At 38.4% G+C, this 20,246-nt stretch overlaps 1 protein-coding gene across 8 annotated transcripts in view; it reads right to left on the bottom strand.

The window, feature by feature from the left end:
- Positions 1-943: 943 nt before the first annotated feature.
- LOC128187931 (uncharacterized) overlaps positions 944-20,246 on the bottom strand; it is a 45,624-nt gene continuing 26,321 nt past the window's right edge. For 4 of the 8 annotated variants that reach the window (XM_052858620.1, XM_052858619.1, XM_052858617.1 and 1 more), the window contains one exon: positions 944-10,369. In XM_052858620.1, the coding sequence (XP_052714580.1) occupies positions 2,847-10,337 (7,491 nt within the window). In that variant the 5' untranslated portion in view covers positions 10,338-10,369 and the 3' untranslated portion in view covers positions 944-2,846. Of the gene's footprint in view, positions 10,370-12,100; positions 13,104-13,160; positions 14,430-14,527; positions 15,683-19,026; positions 19,179-20,246 lie in introns of those variants that run through there. The other 4 variants (XM_052858622.1, XM_052858618.1, XM_052858621.1 and 1 more) reach the window with 4 other exon arrangements.

Genomic DNA, 20,246 nt, shown 5'->3' with positions numbered 1-20,246 from the left:
AAGAAAAAAAAATACAGTAGTTTTCATGATTATCAAGTGCACAAGCACTTCCTATTGCTGTGAGTTTCATAAGAAGTTGCAGTGACTGACCTAAATCCAGCTGATTTAAGGTAGCTCCATACTCGTAAAATTCTCTGAGGAAAGTTGAAAAACCGAACTGATTTCGACTTAATAGACTTAAAAGTCATCAATTGTTAGAAAAAATATACATGTCAACACACTTTTTGAGATGCCAGATAAACATAAACTAAAGCATATTTTAGCATTAGAAAAATGTATTTTTTTTCTGTTAAAAGTAAAATCTTGTAGGCAGAAATTTGTTTTTCTTGTTTAATTTTAATGTCAAAACTAAAATTACAAAAATATGTTAAAATTAATCGTTGGAATAAGAAAAACTATAGTATTTAGACATACAACTGAGAGAAAAGTCAGAAAAAGAGTTATTTCCCCTTTGCATAGATAAAATATATAAAGATTTGGAAATTTAGTATAAAATTAAGTGCAAAAATATCTTTAACCTACCAATAATTCTAATTACATCCATGTGATTATATTCACATAAAATAAATAAAACTATCTTGCACAATTTTTAAAGAATTCAAAGTTTTACAAAAAAGTGTGACGTCACAGAACACTGGATCTACTTTAAGAACACATAATAAGAGACTATATTGATAATTGTTGATAAATGATCTGGAAAGATTGCATGGTTTACTATATTAATATCCATTTCACACACTTCTGGATTTCTCCCTTTTGTCGTGACATGTACGTTTACATGAGATCCTAAGCTAAACAAGCAACAAAAACAACCCCAACACATGGTTATATTTTAAATTAAGTTTATTCTTTAATATTAGAAAAAAAATTCTAAAATAGTCAATAACTAAAATGTAGTGATATAGCCTACATAGCATGCAACTATTATGGATATTTTGTTTAAAAAAAAAAAAGGTTTGTTATATTCTTTAGCATAGATTTGTTCTAATTTGCATTCTTGAGTTGATGATTTCATTGAACTGACAAAACAAAAGAAATCATTGGAATAAACATGATTTGACATGATTAACTATGATATAAACTAAAATATGAACGGGACAAACTTGGATAAAATTTTGTTGTAATAGGTTTGTAAAAATGCAGGGAGTATGAATACATCCGTACACTGAATATAGCACCAGGAATCAGTGACCAGTCGTACAGAAGTTAGGGTCATCACATACTGGGACGACGCAGAAAGAGACAAAGACCGGAGAATTCAGTAATTAACTCAAATTGACTGCGCCTTATCGACCTCATCATTACTGTCAAACTCTTGTCACTGAAATTAGCATGTCGTTGGACATTATTTAATTTATAAATGCATGTATGATAATGAAACGGAGATTTTGTCTTCATGTCACTTGTCTCTTTCCACGTATTTCCGTATCGTAATAAACCCAGTATTTCTGTACACAAAAAAAAAAAAAAATAACAAAACTTGGGAGTCTAAGATACAGGTTAAAAAAAAATGAAACAAAAAAGCAACAAGAATGTACACTTGGAAGCCATTGTGAAAATGAGTGGCAATCTAGCAGAAAGCCAATTTCTACCATCTGGAGAAACACAAGAATAAAATGTTTCTATGACAACTGGACTTAAACCATTGATAATATAAGGCACATTTGTATGTAAAATTGGTAATAAAATAGAGTTGTTCCCCTTGAACCACAATATTCTTGGAAGACAAAAAAAGACACAATTCCACCAAAAAATGAAAAAAAAAATTATCATTTGAATAACAAAGATGTCTAGATTGATTGCGACATGGAAGACACCAAAATTCTCATTAAATCGTAGAAATTTGCATAGTGATGAATTTGGACATTAATGTTGAAGACAATTCCAGAAACATCAAAGAAACCTTTGGTCGTCTTCGAGTCTCCGTAAACACTCAAACGTGACGTCAGCTGTGTATTTGGAACAATCATATATTATAATACCTGCATAAATAGTACTATTATCAATGATATATATATTTAGAAAAACACAAAAACACCCAGACATAATCACATGATTATTTCACAAAACTGCGCATATTTGCTGTATTGGAATGTAGTTTTAAAAAAAATTGGATGTACACAAAAAATAATCTGCTGTCTGCAGAAAACGAAATTTAATATATAGTGAATACAAATATCAAATTAAACAGTATGTACAAATATTTCATGAAAAAAATGGCAAACACTTTGATGCCGTGGTTTTCTCATACTTTTGGGATTTCCTAAGAGGCTGTATTAGGCCACAAACTTGAAAAACATAAACATTGCACTTTTGACATGAATTAATAATAAAGGCACACACATTTTTAACATAAAAGTCAAAAACACTTGGACCAGAGCATCGTATCATAAAAATACCAAGTGACACTATGTCACTAGTCTTAACACACGTTTTATCTGAACACAATCGTGAAAGACTGGGTCTTAATTTTGAACCTGTGGCAACGTAAATGTTACACAACTACCTCTAGCACAATATATATATATATAAAACTTCCTGATCGAGAAACACATCTCATGAAACACGTACTCACAAGTACTTGATGATAATAGACCACTTGATCCAAGTTGCTATACATCGATAATTGCATAATAAGTAAGTGATCATCATTTTTGTTGAATACAATAAATAAATTGGAAAAAAAGGATTTATACACCATCCTATTTGTTAAGAAAATCTAATAAACCCCTGATAAAAAAGCACTCCAATATGAGTATGATTAATTGCACAATTGTAAAGCACCTCTCAATATTAAGGCAAGTTAATCTTTCTTGATAAACACAATTTTCTATCAACGTACATTGTTAATACTTGGACCCAATTAGATGCTGTCTCTCATGCTTAAGCATGAGATCTTTATTGTCAAATTCACGTTCACAGTACGGACAAACGTAGACCTTGGTCCTGGATTTCGGGGCCTCGTTGGACGGTTCTCTCTCCACAGAGTCAGACTCAGACTTCTTTGTGTCCCTCCTGAAGGACTTGACCACTGGAACTTCGGGGGAGTGAGGTAGCTTGCCCCCCTGTTTGGCCAACATGGCCTGGACAGCCTCGGTGTCGAGCTTGGTGCTGGGGAAGTGAAGCTGCACATGCTCGAGCATGTTGCCTTCCTCCGAGTCGCTGAAGTCACAGTATGGACAACTGTGTTTGCTGTGTTTGTGATGCTGCTGGGAGTGCTCCTTCAGCTTCTCTGGTGAGGTGGCACTGTAAGGGCATCTGCTGCACTTCCAGTCTTGAGCCTTCTCTTCTTCACTTTCCACCTCGCTGCCATTGAGGCTGTCTCCAGCATTGAAGTATAACTGAGGCTCGACTTCAGGACTGGAAGCATTCATCTCATCTGTATTGCTCCTGTCCTGGCTTTGCATGTTGCTTATTTTATGCAGTTTCATGTGCTGGGCCAGAAGATTCCAGCGGTCAATGCTGTAGGAACACTGGTTACAGGTGTATCTGGCATCAATCTTGTGAAGATTCTTGTGGTAAGCAAAGCTGTTTTTGTTGTTACAAGAGAAAGGACATAGCTTGCAGCCGTATATCTTCTTTCCAGCAAACTGGCGGTCAGACATTCTCTGTAATGCTCTCTCATCTACAGGGCTGGAGTTCTTTTTCTGCTTGTCGATGGATATGTCTTCAGGGGACATCAAACTTTTGACATCATTTTCCAGAGCAAAGTTTCGGTTTAGGAAGACAATGTCTTCAGGAGATGGGTTGAAGTTGGGCTCCTTGAGGTGAACTTTGCGATGCTGATACAGAAGGTTAAGTCGATCAGCACTCCAGTTGCAGTAGTCACAGATATACTTCTTATTCAAGCCATGCATATGGATGTGGCATTTAAAGCTCCTGAGAGCATTGCATTTGTAAGGGCACTGAGAGCAGGTGTACCGAATCTTTTCCTCACTTGCCATGGACCCAGACAAATTCATGGACATCTGCTGCTGAAGGGCTGAAGGATCCATCTCGGACAAGCTGTCATCTGAGTCTTGTATCTCCATCTCAACATCAGAGGTCTTCTTTTCCTCAAGACCTTCAAATTCAGCCTGCTCTAGAGCAGCCATTTCTTCTTCATCAAAGTCCTCTCCTCCTTCCATCATTGCATCCGTTTCCTCTGTATATTCATTGTTTTCATCAGAGAAGTCCTTGATATTGTCTTCGCTGTTTGTGGATGTGGTTGACTCAGGTGTCTGGATGCTGCTTAGTACTTTCAGACCGTCTTCATCATAAGGATCCAAGATGATGTCTTGGTAGTCAGCAGATTTAGCATCAGAAAGGTCACTGTTATCATGGAACTTCATGTGCTGCAGCCTCAAGAAGTTTCTAGTTGCACTGTAGTCACAGTACTGACATTTGAATTTGCTTTTAATGATGTGTTGTTTATGGTGCTTACTGATATTGTTCTTGCAGAAAGAGAAGTATGGACACCTAGCACATCTGTATCTCAGTCTCCCAGTGCTGTTTTTCAGATTATTCAGCACAGTCTTGAGGGTCTGTGGTGTGAGTTTATTTTCAATCTCCTTTATCTCCTTTTGGGAGCTGCTGGGCATTAAATCAATCTTGCTCAGAAATTGGTTCTGACTAGTTGGTCCAAGGTTAGCTGCCTTGATTTCCTCCTCCTCATTCTTACTCAGGTCTGGTTCATAAGGCTCTCTGTGAACACCCAAGTGCTTTAGCAACAGGTTCTGCGAGTCAACACTGAATTCACAGTAGTTGCACTTGAACTCTCGGCTCAGGTTATGAAGAGTCAAGTGGTACTGAAGCATCTCCACTGTTCTGCATTTGTAAGGACATTTGGTGCAGGTTGGCAGGATCAGGTTGGAGGTTTTCTGACTGAGTTTGCTCCAGGTGAGGAAGTTGTTGTTCTCCTCCACTGAGTTGTTGGCTTCACTTACAAATGGAATCCTGCTTGGTGAGCGCTCAATGAAGATTGGGTTCTTTGGGTGGAGACATTCGTAATGGATTTCTAGCTGTCGCATATTGTCCACACCAATGTCGCATTTATCACAGGAAAGCCTTTTGTTGCTTCCGTGAAACTTGACATGATTAACAGTGTTACTGGGATTGCTGTTAACATACATGCATTTAGGACATTTGTAGCTCTTCCTTCCATTGATGGAGCAGACTTGAATAGGTATACCATACCAAGTGGTTTCTTCTTTAACTGTCAGAACTGGGTTTTGTCCTTTGGCAGCCATTGTATGGTAGACTCTGATTTCATTCATGGAGAAGTTGAAAGCTTCGTCGCTGATCTCAGAGCTCTCAGTAGATGAGCCTGTAAAGGAACCATCCAGGCTGTTGTTCATGCTGTCAGAGTTCATGTCAGTTGATCTCATTTCATCGGAATAGCCTTTACCCCCAGAGCTAGATGTCAGGTTGATTTTTTCCTCAGGAGTTCCCCTCCAGAGATCTCCATGGGTGCCTTTCATGTGCTGATAGAGGAGGTTGAGACGATCAATGCTGTAGTCACAGAAACGACAGGTGTGTCTGCAGTTGCTGCCATGTCTCTCAATGTGTCGTAGGTAGGTGACTGCATTTGGAGCGGTGAAGGAACACTTGGTGCACTGGAATGATCTTCCTCTCTTGTTTGGACTAGTCGATTTCTTGGCCTTTGCAAGCAAAGCCTGAGCAACCAGAGTGGAGGACTGTGAAATTGGAATGCCTGACTTGTTATTGTTTGCATCTTGTGAAATTTTAGAGAAGGTGCTGGTGCTTGGACTGCTAGTTGAAGGAGAACTGTATACTGGATTTGGTGATGTGTTCTCTGAGAGTGAAAATGGAAGTTTGGGCTCAATAGGCCGGTATCTGGACTGATTCATTGCATTTTTCATCATGGGTGTCTGGAAGTGTTGCTCTAGCTGCATCTTGTGTTGCTCCAATTCTTGGTTTTGAAGCTCTTGTTTTTGTTGTAGACGTTTCTGGCGCTCTAAATATGGATCATTCATTCTTGTGGGCAGGGCCATGCTTGGTGACTCTCCCAATTCTTGAAGGCGTAGTTCCATTGGATGCCGTGTGCTTGCGTGATGATAAAGGGTGGTTAGGTTTGGGAACCTTGATGAACACCACTCACAAGGGAACTGCATTTGAGAAGCTGGACTATCTGGTTGTTCAAACATGCTAGCTTTCTTAGAATCGTTAGCAATGGAAGTAAAGCTGGAACTGGAGAGGTCTAATGCTCCACTTTCTTTTGCTTTGAAGCTTGACCCTGAGCTGTTCAGGTCATTAGGACTTTGGCGCGAGTCCTCATCCATCATGCTATAGTCATCCAGATCTTCATCATTCATGTTTCGTAGATACTCGTCTTCTTCCGTGTCCATATTGTCAAAGTCGTTATTTTCTAAAATTTCAGCAAATTCACTGCATTCATTTGGATCAAATTCGGGATGAAGCCTCATGTGCTGTACAAGAAGCCCTTTGCTGAAAACGTTGTAGTCACAGTAGTAACATTTCAGGGCATCCTCCCCGCGAGGTTGATGCATGGCTTCATGCATGGTTAGGCCAGAGCGCTTGAAGCAGGTGTAGGGGCATTTTGGACAACGGAACTGCTGAACAGGTTTCCTTCTGTGCTTCTGCAAGGTTCTGTTGGACACCTGTTCATTAGATTGTTCCATGGCTGAAATGTTGGATGTAGGTTTTCCAGTATGAGTCTTCTTATGCTGAAGTAGGGAAATCAAGTCAGCCCCCTGGAAGTCGCATTGTTTACAGTTGTATTTACCCGAAGAACCATCTTCTTTTTTTATGTCTCCATGGATTTTCATATGAATTTCAAATGAGTATTTCTTAAAGGTAGAATATACACATTTATTGCATTTGTACAGGGTTCGATCCTCCGAGTCTTGGTCATCTTGGTAGATGTCTCTCTGCGCTATCTGGTACTGGAATTTGTCTGATGGGCTTTGTTGAGAAGACTTGGAATACAAAGACTGGTCATAATGCCCGTAGGTTCGAATATGTTTCTTGAGGTCGCACTTCCATCGAGAGCTATAGCCACAGATGGTACAGCTGAAGGGTTTGTTTTCTGAGTGGAGAACTGCATGGCGCTTTAATTCGGCTGGACTTTGAGCAACAAATGGACACTCAAAGCAATGGTAAACCCCCTGGTTGATGATGCTTTTAAATATTGGTTGCTGGCTACTGGATAGACTCATAATTTTTTCATAGTCTTCATAATTAGCCTTGTTCATATCGGCCATAGACATGATTGCACTGTTGTTGCTTGCAAGAGCCTCGGCAACTGAGGAGATGGAAAAGCGACTTTCAGCATTCCTCTGAGAAGAGTTGGCCTGTGAAGTCAGGCCCGGCCTCTGGAATGAACCCTGTGGCATGACTGTCACATTGGGTGGAGCTGAGTGCTTCTTGATCTTATTGGTGTCAATGACGTCTCTAATGGTACCTCCTCCACAGCGCTTCAAATGTTTAACTACATCCCACTTCCACTTGCTCTTGTAGCTACATCTTGGGCAGTGATAAGGCTTCTCATCAGAGTGGTTCTTCATATGCTGGGTGATTTCAGATGGCCATCTAGCTCTGTACTCGCATATCTGACATTTGTATGGCAAAAGTATGTCAGAGTTTTTGTCTTTGTCATTTGTTCTGGACTTGGAGGAGACACTGCCTGGTTTCCCGTTATCCATTCGCTTTTTGACTGCATTGATGACGGCCATCTGAGTCTGAGGATTGATGGCACAGGTACCAAACATTTCATTGGGATCGTTTCCTTTCTCATCCTCTGGAGGAATGAGGTTTTCCATGTCACGTAGAGCAGATGCACCAGACATTCTGAAGCTGTTTTGGGAGTCATTACTTGCCGATTCATTGGCTCTAGAATCATCTTGTTCATAGCCGAGAGACCCTGCTGTGATGTATTCCTGGGAGTCACTCTGCGATTGGTCCATCAGATTCGGCATGTCTGTGTCAGAGAGGCGTCTCTTTTTACGGAAGGGCTCTTCATAGGACATGCTGTCTAAACTTCTTTTATGGAATGTGTCTGTGTCTATAAGAGCTGCCGCCGTACTGGTCATTGGATACATGGGCCGGTCCCCATGGAAACCTGGCACTGGGGACAGAACTGGTGGGGATTTCATGCCAGAACTCTGTTCAGGTTTCATGTTCAAAGGAGCTGGGGACCCTTGCTCTCTGCGTTTGTATGGGTTGGTTAGGGAGTTATGGCTTTTTTCAAAGTGTTTGACCAAGTCCCACTTCCATTTGTAGGTGGATCCGCAGACCATACAGACAAACGGTCGCTCTTCAGAGTGGGAGACTGCATGCTTCTGGAGTTCAGCCGGCCACTTTGCAACAAAGGAACACATGCTGCATTTCAGGTACTTGGGTTCACTAGGTCCCGAGGTAGAGGCTTCAGACACAGCAATAGAACCAATGGCATTGAGAGGCATTTTCAGGAGGTGATATGTTTGCTGCAATCCATGGGGGATCTTCTGGATAGCCTCCTTGTGCTCATGGATTTTTTCTGAGTGGTTTTCTCCAAAGTGTTTGTTCAAATCTTCTACATTATTGAAATGTTCTTGACATTCTGCACACTTGAAAGCCCGTTTGTTCAAATGTAAAGTCATATGAGAACTGTAGTCAACTAAAGTTTTAGCTACAAAGGAACATCTATTGCACTGAAGTATAGGACTTTCTTCCTTCTTGTTCCCACTGAGATCCAGACTGGAGGTTTGTTCAGACCAAGCTTGGTCATTGTTGAAGGAAGGAGACGATCTAGAGCCTTTCAGGTAAGGACTGTATTCATTTTCCTTTTTGACGGAAAAGTCTATAGGTTGTTCACGACTAGAATCCATCATCCTTGGAAAGAGTGCCTCAGATTTTCTTTTGCTTTGAGAGTGGTCATCTCCTGCTAGCGAGTCGGTAATGAATGGTCCAATGAAGCGGGGCATGACAACAGATGACATGTTGCTATTTTCAAGGAGTTCTGCTCCAGGTTGGTAGCGTTCCACCATACTGACCGGAGTTTCCGACCTTGATCTTTCTCCTCTCTGGGATGATGAGGGTGACATGCGGTCCATTCCCTTAGGAGTAGGGAATCTATAGGTATATTGCACATGATTCAGGCTATTGAGTTTGGCAAGTCCTGGTGGAGGAACACTGGAATCTGGAATGTCACCAAAATGTTTTTCTTTCCAATGTTTGTTCAGTGATTTTCTCCATTTGTAAACATTTCCACATTTGGAGCAAGCATATTTGATTCCAGTGTCATCCTGAACTTCGAAGTATTTCCCAGGGTCCACTTCCTGTCTGGTTTTGCGTTTTTTCTTTTCAACATGAGGTGTACCATCAGGCATGCTAACAATCTCTGGGGCTTCGCTCTGAGGTAGAGTTTCTTCTTCCTCCTCTTCCTCATCATCATCTTCATCATCATCGACAACATTGCGGACAAAATTTGGATTGTTTTCGTCCATTTTCATTGATTCATTAAAGCTTCCACTTCTGTCTTTGCTCTCATTCAAGCTACTTTCCAAGTCATAGCCACCTAGCAAACTGCTGTTTTCTTTGCCAGTGAAGTGAAGTTTTCGGTGGCGAGGTAACTTCTGTTTGTATTTTGTTGCATATTCACAAATGTCACACTCATAAATGATTATGTCTGGCTGGTGTTCATCTTTCTGATGATGAAGGAATGTTTTTGCACTTGTTGAGCTGAATTCACACTGGTTGCAGACGTAAGTGCGATTCTGAATATTTCCACTGCGTGTGGGTGTTTTACTGGACAGATGGTCATCTTCAGCGATGATCAGCTTCCCTTCTTCATCTTGTTCCTCATGCTCGCTGCCAAAGTTACTGGCATGCTCCATTTCTGCAGAGTCCATATTCTCTTTATCTATTTTCTCAAAGTCATCAAATGAGTTTCTTTTATTGTTGTCAACTAACTGATTTTCTTTGTTCATAGAGTCTACTGCCTCGTCTTCTGATGAAGAATTATTAACTTCACTGTTTACAAGTGTTAGTGTGTCTTCTGTGGGTTGGAATGTATTTGAGTCTGACTTTCTACCATTAACAAAGTTAAGCTTCTCGTCACTGTCATGAGATACACTTGATCGGGTCACAGTTTTTTTCACGAGTGAGCCCTGACTAGTACAATGGTTGCTGCTAGAACTTTTTCGCCTCTTACTTATGGAGTTAAGTATATCAGGATCTTTTTCCTGGGAATGTGCGTATTTTTGGTGGGTGAGAAAGTCCTTGGGGTCGGTACAGGTGAACTTGCACTGTTTACAGAATCGGTTCCTCCCACAAGCCTTTAGTTTTCTGTCATCAGTGGTGACCTTTTCGCCAGACTTACGGCCCTTGTCCAACATGATTCAAGAGGTCCTGTTGCGCTTGTGTAATCCTGAAAATAGACATGACAATTTTGAAGGACCATCTCCACTTATCGCTTTTGAAATCACTTTTGTACTTTCAAGTATTCATTAACCAGAGTAGAAAAACTGGTTGAATAATGATATCATTACCGTTTTTATTTTTTCTAAATCTCGTTCTATATCCTATAATAAAATTATCTAATTGCATCATCATGATTATTCACCAAAGTTTCAAGTGACCACATTATTGTTTACCCTACAATAAAATCTTATTATTCTATCTAAACAGATTTAAGTACAGTACAAGTACAGTATATTGTTTGATTAAAGCAACATTCATGTAATAGGAAAGTCATGTAATAATGCTTAGTACTTTCTCATTTTATTTAGAAATTGGTATTTTTATTGTTTTTAAAATTCAAATGTTGCAATTCTTTAATGTGGGCATTTTCAGGTAGGTTAGAATTCAACTGCTATACATACTAATATGGCATTATTTAAATTTAACTACTATCTCATGCATCTAAAAACTATTGGGAAATAAACTATTTTTTACTTTCATCTTTCTGGGCAATTCCAGGTAAGTTTAGTAATATCACTTAATTAAAGTGTTATTTATTAACATGCAAATGTATTCAGAGATGGATTAAGATTTGGCGGTTGACGACAGAGGGTCCCTGCTGTTTCCTATAGTTATCTGTTCATCTTTTTTTTGTAGCCAGTCCAACTTCCCCTACCTACATCCTGTCCCTCAGAAGACATTGTTCTTTGTTTCCAGATTACAAAAATTAACAGTTTACTAATTTGTCAACTTCCAACTGTAGAAAAACACGTACTTCTCAGAGAGGGAAAGCAATAAATCTTGTTTTTCTTTTCTCGTAATTGGAAATAAAAACAAAATAAAATAAAGAGCAAATGTTTTGTTTCAATCAATACCTCTGTTAATTAATGACAAATACAACTTGCAGGTGTGGTATATTGTAATTATCAGTCTACTAAAACTTGTGTCAACTTCTTTGAATTTTATACCTTCCTTACATATTTATACATATATTTGATAGCAATGGGAAAAAAAAGTTATTGCTTCCTGAACTATCCAAAAGAACTCCGTTTTTACAGTTGATATAACCTCAGAGATCACAGTAAATTTAATAAGTTAGTAGCATTGGATTCCATACAAACAAAACAACAGGTAAGTATTCCAAAAAGGAAGTTTTTGTCATAGAAACCCGATACCTACAGATAACTGCGTCGTAAATGGATAAAGGAAGAACCATCCAATCTTATCCCGTAGAAAAAAGTGAAAATGAAATAAAGACTTATTCTTCGGGGCTTTAGTCTTCTCGTTATGACATAATGGCATTTCTTTTTAAAATAAAAGATGAAAATAACTTTTAGAAAAAAGGAAAGTTAATGGATATATATGGTCTTAACATCTTTGAAGTACTTTTCAACATTCTAAAATGTGTCTTCCAGCTATGTGTAACAAGATATCATAAACATAGATTTCCTGGTAAAACGGAATACTCCCAGTATCAAGAAAGGGGAAAAAATGGCTTTTCCATTTAAGATGCCAGATACATATTAATTTTACCTTTGTTTTTAATTTAAAAAATTCTTATATCTTCCCATGATAATTATTTTTCTAAAGTTCTCTTAAATTATTCTGCTCTTTTAACAATCCTGACAAGCTCTAAAATCTTTAAAAAATAACAAAAAAACCACACACACAAAACAAAATAACAAAAAAAAACACCTACCATTTTGTTAAAAGCAATTATTCCCCCAAAGTAAGAAAAGAACAGTCCATCATTTGCACATGAATGCTTTCAATAAACTCAGTGTGGTAAAAAGGATGTGAATTGTTTTCAAGGTAGGCGAAGGACCTTCCAATCCGGTGACCCAACCAAATCCAACTGATCCTGCAGGGCCCTGTCACAGACGCCCGCAAACTGCCGTGTAACACTTGAGAGGGGTTGGATTATGTACGATGCTGAATCAACAACCTGTTGTCTGTGACACTGCAGTCGGCGAACACTACTATACGACGACAAGAGGAGGACGACTCACCGTTCCAAGTATCGGAACAGTCAACTCACACACCGCTATTAAACAGCACATCAGAGACTTATTATCTCCCAACGGTTTGATACTTTCATAGTATCATCGTATACAAAGTACATGTTTGCACTGGTGCCTGATTTTATCTACTTGAGATCTGAATTTCATCCCACAGTCTCTCTAATCTCTTTATAATGAAGTTCAAGGTATCAATATTTTATCAATCATTTCCACCTGTAGCAGGTATATAAAGGTACAGAAAACTGTCGTCATTATCAAATCTTAAATCCAACCGGTCCTAACAGTCCATTCCAAAAATACTGCCCAAGTAATCTGAATAAAACCATGCATGTCACAAGAGTTCTAATTTGAAGGATTGAAACTATTTTTCAAGATGGCAGAATCAAGGATGTTCAAAAATCTGCCAAGAGGATTTAAGGACTTGAAGAGAACCTCCTAAAAACCACTTGAATTCCACCTCTTTTTGAAAAATTCAAGTCGCAAACAATCAGATTTACAAGATATTCATTCACAATCTGAAACTGAATTGAAACAAGAAAAAAAAAAATCTCCAATTTCCTCTTTATTAACTCGGACAATTGCAAAATTTGCCATTAAGTACATGATTTCAAGCGCATCATAATCTTCATAAAAACAAGAAAAAAAAATGTATCCCAAATGTTCATCCTTGTCAACTTAGACAATTGCAAAATTTGCCATTAAGAATTTCATGTACAAATTTCAAGAGGATAATCTTACCATTGAGTGACATATCCTTATTTTGTCCAGTGTTATGCAAAAGTTCCTTTCACTGACTAACTAAAACTCTGCTGTTTAGCAGGAAGGATTAGAAGTCTGGTATACAAGGACCCGTTATCTGAAAGCCTACAGATCTAAAGAAAGCACATGCTTAGTACTTGTACTAAGTATGGAAGAAGAATTTACATTCTTCTATAACTGGTTGCAAAGGTTTCCTGTTAAGAGCATCAACTTTCATTGGATAGAAACTGCACCCATGGAAACATAAGTGTTTCCTTCTCGTCAACACCAAAAAATGTTCAGGACTAGCGGATCAGACTTGACAAAATTTCATACTGTAAATTTCAAGATACTTCTTTTTGGCATGTGTGATAAACACATTGTGAAATTTGAGAAGGTACTTGATTCAAAGAATTTATCTCTCTCTCCCTCTCTTTTTTATGCTAGTAGAACAATTATCCTGGGGTAACAAACTCCTTTTATAACATTATATATGCAGAAAGACTTTGAGCAGTTGAAGTATTTCAGTTCCAAATTATAACACAATGAAGTCTTGTGACAAAAAAGAGTTGGATAAGTTGCTAAATATAAAGGGGGGAAAGAGTCAGAAGTATTATGTATAGTGGTTGTAACATTTGTACCACAAAGAGATTAGATTCAGCTCAATGACATCTGAAAGCATGAGAGGGGGAATCCATTATATCAGTTAGATCCTGGACAATCAGCAATAGTCAATTCGTCATGACCAACTTACGACTCCAATGTACAATCATGTGACGCAATTAAGCAAGATCACTTATATTTCTTAATGCAGTATTACAATCAAGCAGGATCTAGAATCTGCCTGATCTATATGTTACAGTTAGTGATTAGAACTTCCAAAAAGAGCATAAAATCAAGGATGGCCATTAATGTTTATGTAGAAATCTGCAATTTCTATCAATTTAGCTTCCTGAACAAAATTTTACTTCTAAAGAATATTCTTCCGGACTTGAAATGTCATGTATTAAATTTTCAGATAAAGTAGCATTTTCACAATATTTCATGTGCATACAAATTCAGTTGTAGTGTTACTAAATCTGGCTACATAGGTGTGTCATATCATATATCCCTTTTTTGTCAGGCAGTGAGGCATTCATGTTGAACTGAAGGTTTAGAAATCTAAGACAGGTACTTCTCAAAAAGGTACTATTACACAGTGATGCCAAATGCATACATGAAATCTTGAACTTTTAACTCTAAAATCCTACTAAAGTGAAAATGCCACCACCTGAAATTATTAATCATAAAAACATTCTATATAAAGATGTAGAAATATTTTGAAATTCCAAAAACTTAAAATTAAAATCTAAAAATTAAATACTGACCATAATTAGAAATAATTAATGAAAATGTCCAGGATGTGTATTGATAACTTCCGAAAACAAGAACAGTGTTGTACGTTGATGACAAGTGAAGCTGAAACAGTCCCGTCTTTCTCTGACTGTCAACACACACAAACTGACTCCAGTGTGATTCTACTCAGGTGAGGCCCCAGAAATTGATTAGTTTAGTTCCTGTGTCATCACAAACAGCCAAAGCATTCACCCTCCAAACTAATGCCAAATTACATGATGTGCCTTGGAGCTAATTCTTAGAAGACTCAGGTGAAAGTTTCTCTGTGACCATCAAAGACTAATTGGTGCCTAACCTATTGGATTGATTGTACTGCCCCGGGCCATGGTTTCTGAGTGGATCAGTTAATGTTCTGATGCCGAAAAGTCGTATGTAACAGTCTCTCATGGTAGAAATACCTGAGCGTCAGAATATCCTGCATATCATTTACTCATCTTTAGGTAAACAAATACAGAGGTACTTTGCCTTTTGGGGAGGACTTCCCACCAGACACATAGTGGTCAACGAAAACATAAAAAAGGGAAGTCACTCTGGAAAACTTATCATTACACCTGACAGACTTTTAAAACCTGCCATCAAAAATTGGTCCGTGTTCTATTGTTGACAATTTATTTCCATTTGGATGACGGCCTGATACCAGCTTCACCTGGGTATTTAATTCGCACTATTAACACACAGATATGCTGCAATCAAAGAAATGGCTTCAATCAACAAAAAGAAGCAACATCAAAAATCCCTTAGAGATCTTTGAAGTTAGAATACAAATGCCACCCCTTGAACTTAAGAGAGGTGTAAGCAGACCCACCTCCACATCGAAGGAATTAATCATCTGCACCAGAGAAAGACCGTGTGGTCACCTGACAGTTGAAAAAGCACACGATTCCACAGCTGACAACAGATTTCTCCCCAAGGGCCAGCTTTTATCATGTTGGTCTCAAGTTTGGTCGACTCCTATGCTTTTGGCAGTTGACATTTTTTACCTATGTTTGATGTGTACACAGAGATGCAGTATTTTCCGTGCCAGCTCGCGCTCTGACAAGACAAGTCCATCACCCCCATCAGGATTCCACCAAGCACCATTTATAACCTCCCTCCACCATTGTCAACTTTTGACATTGTTTAGGAATTATAACAAGAGGCCCATGGGCCACATCGCTCACCTGAGGAACAATAGGTATGATAAAGTCAGCTTAATGGAGTCATAATACAATCTGGACAATGTACATTAATACATGTAGATCCTGTATAAATAAAATCCATTTTTCCCCCTTGGAACTCGGATAGCCCTGATTGCTGAAAATATTTACAAGAGCAGACTTGAATCACCGCTCCTGCACATATATAGGGACTCAACGTTATGCAGGCAGGGATGACCGCACACCTACGCAACTCAACAGGTACCAACGTTAATGCAAGCAGAGATAACGCAAGCAGGGATGACCTCACACTTGCGCCAACAGCTCAACCTAACGCAGGGAGTGCCGCACACTTGCACTAGAAAGGCCAGAACACCAGCAGGGATGACCATACACTAGTGCTCCGCCGCAACCACCACCAATACAAGCAGGTATGACCGCACACTTGTATCAATGCGATACAGGGCAGAAATGACCGCACATTCTGAATCGTTGGTTAGAAAAACACGAAGACTAGAAAGAGCAGGGATGTCAACACCCTCAATCTCTCCGTACCTGTTCAAGTTGAACCCCAAACAGTCACTCCTTGCAATGCAGTAGACACTGTCCCTATATATGTGCCAGCCTAAAATAATTCATAGTATCTAAAAATTGGAAATCAAAAATAAACAAACTAATCCAGCTTAACCCAAAACTACTTATGCAGAACAACTTATATACATTGAATATTTATTATTGTATAAAAATAATCATCACATTAATTGGTTAACAGTGGATGCATTAATTAAAATAATCAAGAATCAATAAATCAAGGGCAATAACCCAAAACAGTAATACAAAAAGATTCTAATGAAAAAATAGCTGCCTGCTTCAATTTTATAGTCATATCACATGTTGAGTATTGCAGTTCTCAAAAAGATCCTTTACAATTGTTTATGTATGGGATATTTAGCTACATCAAACTCTGAACCTTCTTGTGAGGCCGAAGAATTGTCCTGGAGCCAAAGTCTTAACAATTAAAAAGAATCATCTTGCTGATTAGTTTCTGAGAAGAAGATTTTTAAAGATTTACTCTTTATTCCTATGTAAAACTTTAACACCCCCCCCCCCCCCCCCCATGTGGCCTCACCCTACCCCCAAGAGTCATGATTTTCACAACTTTGAATCTACACTACCTGAGGATACTTCCCACAAGTTTCAGCTTTCCTGGCTGATTAGTTTCTGAGAAGAAGATTTTTAAAGATTTACTCTATATATTCCTATGTAAAATTTTAACACCCCCCCCCCCAATGTGGCCTCACCCTACCCCCAGGGATCATGATTTTCACAACTTTGAATCTACACTACCTGAGGATGCTTCCACACAAGTTTCAGCATTCCTGGCTGATTTGTTACTGAGAAGAAGATTTTAAAATATTTACTCTATATATTCCTATGTAAAACTTTGACCCCCCCCCCATTGTGGCCCCAACCTAACCCCAGGGGTTATGATTTTCACAACTTTGAATCTACACTACCTGAGGATGCTTCCACACAAGTTTCAGCTTTCCTGGCTGATTAGTTTCTGAGAAGAAGATTTTTAAAGATTTACTCTATATATTCCTATGTAAAACTTCGACCCCCCATTGTGGCCCCAACCTAACCCCAGGGGTTATGATTTTCACAACTTTGAATCTACACTACCTGAGGATGCTTCCACACAAGTTTCAGCATTCCTGACTGATTTGTTACTGAGAAGAAGATTTTTAAAGATTTACTCTATATATTCCTATGTAAAACTTCGACCCCCCATTGTGGCCCCAACCTAACCCCAGGGGTTATGATTTTCACAACTTTGAATCTACTCTACCTGAGGATGCTTCCACACAAGTTTCAGCTTTCCTGGCTGATTAGTTTCTGAGAAGAAGATTTTTAAAGATTTACTCTATATATTCCTATGTAAAACTTCGACCCCCCCATTGTGGCCCCACACTACCCTCAGGGGTTATGATTTTCACAACTTTGAATCTACACTACCTGAGGATACTTCCACACAAGTTTCAGCTTTCCTGGCTGATTAGTTTCTGAGAAGAAGATTTTTAAAGATTTACTCTATATATTCCTATGTAAAACTTCAACCCCCCATTGTGGCCCCAACCTAACACCAGGGGTTATGATTTTCACAACTTTGAATCTACACTACCTGAGGATGCTTCCACACAAGTTTCAGCTTTCCTGGCTGATTAGTTTCTGAGAAGAAGATTTTTAAAGATTTACTCTATATATTCCTATGTAAAACTTCGACCCCCCATTGTGGCCCCAACCTAACCCCAGGGGTTATGATTTTCACAACTTTGAATCTACACTACCTGAGGATGCTTCCACACAAGTTTCAGCATTCCTGACTGATTTGTTACTGAGAAGAAGATTTTTAAAGATTTACTCTATATATTCCTATGTAAAACTTCGACCCCCCATTGTGGCCCCAACCTAACCCCAGGGGTTATGATTTTCACAACTTTGAATCTACACTACCTGAGGATGCTTCCACACAAGTTTCAGCTTTCCTGGCTTTCTGGTTCTTGAGAAGAAGATTTTTGAAAATTTCTCGAAATTTTTCATTAATTTCTAATTATCTCCCCTTGAAAACGGGTGTGGCACTTAATTTTCACAACTTTGAATCCCCTTTGCTTAAGGATGATTTGTGCCAAGTTTGGTTGAAATTGGCCAAGTAGTTCTTGAGAAGATGTTGAAAATGTGAAAAGTTTACGGACAGACGGACGGACGGACAGACGGACGGACGGACAGACGGACAGACGGACGACAGACAAAATGTGATCAGAATAGCTCACTTGAGCTTTCAGCTCAGGTGAGCTAAAAAAGACTAGGGTTACTCTTAAAGTCATATGTTAACTTCTGTCTTGAAGAAATTTATCATCTCGTGTTACCATAAATCCCCATGAATTGGCGTAAACAGAGGAACAAACAAAACCTAATTATAGGGACTGCATTTTGTTTCAGTGATTGATCTTCATGTCATAACAATGGAAAAGTAATGTTAAGCCCATGAATCTTCATATATAAGCCAAAATAAAATATATATTCATAGAAAATTCTAGTACTGTTGCTTTTCAAATGTACCAGTTTCACACAAATTATGAATTTGAATATCATTCTGTATGCCATATTGTTAAAATTTCCTGTACAAGAGAGGAAAAAGGGTCAAATCTCAAGTTTAGTTCCAACATATATTAGGATTAATTTCAGATCTCAATATCAGCACACAAAAAATTAATCCCAAATCAAAAACATATATAAATCAACATTAATACATACCAAAATACAAACATACATACCAAAATACAAAGGCAAGGAAGAAATGGACATAAGAATTTAGATGCCAACCATTCTGTGAATTTTGTCCCGCTTATTTCAAAAATACGGATAAAATACTTCCTCATAGGGAAACTTCATTCCTTGTTGTTAAGCTGAATGCATGAAGGTTGCTCTCTTAGCACAGGAAATAATAAAAGTACCTGTTTTAGACTTTGGTTTTCTTATTTTTCGAGGGCTTTTACGTTTTTACGATCATGCCATGTGTCATTTTTTGTGTTTTATTGTGGTAGACCACAATTGACAGAGAATGGGATTGTCTGGCTCAGTCTATGGAATGGCACACTCACTCCTTGTTCACCTTCCAAAATATTTTGAAATTCTTCAAGTGATGCACATCAATTTCTCTGTTACCTGAAGCACAGGTATATTTAGCACTGAACTTGATTTCAACGCATTATTTTATATGAATTTAACACCCCTCCCCCTCAACAAATTGCCGTTATGATGGATGCTAATTTCTGAAAATAAGCCATGGTGGCTTTTTAATTTTTTTAATATGTATAACACTATCAACATCTGATATATGAATGTAATCTGTGGCCAATATTAAACTGTAGATTTTACATACAGCCTTAAATGGCTACTGGGTGAATCGGAGAAGATAAAAGATAAAATTAAATTCATGCTGACCCCCTATATAGCTTCCTCCTCCCCCAATATGAAATCAAGTTATGAACCAAGAAAGTCATCTCCTGAAATAGATCTGATGAATGAGAACCACCTATTTATTGATCTACCATTTTAAAAAGTCGCAATCAGTGTCTCATTGCCCAAATATGACTGCTTGTAATATGTCATTCCAATATCGCAGGATTCTCCTCTGAAATTCATCATTTGCCGTTTGTCCGATCATATCCTTCTTCACATCTATCATTCACCTGTATGACGGATGATTGACACAGGTTCTTAACCCATCCGTAGGGTTTGCACTTCATTTGCTGGATTCTAATGATGTCAAATTTGGCAGTGATGTTGTAATTGGAGTAGTTCTTATCACTCACTGGACAAAATTTTTCCGAGTCTTTTCAACACCTTAAAAATGGGACAATGAGAATTTACGCGCTTTCGAGCTTCTGGAACTGTTTAATTTCTTCCTGGTTATTTGAATGATTATCAGAAGGAATTAAGTCAATTTCCTCGGTCTTTTGGTGTCTTGAGCTCAAAACTTGAACCCATTTCA

Source organism: Crassostrea angulata, chromosome 6 (assembly GCF_025612915.1).
Source record: "Crassostrea angulata isolate pt1a10 chromosome 6, ASM2561291v2, whole genome shotgun sequence".
Lineage (NCBI taxonomy): Eukaryota > Metazoa > Mollusca > Bivalvia > Ostreida > Ostreidae > Magallana > Magallana angulata.
This window is presented reverse-complemented; position numbering and strand designations above follow the sequence as displayed.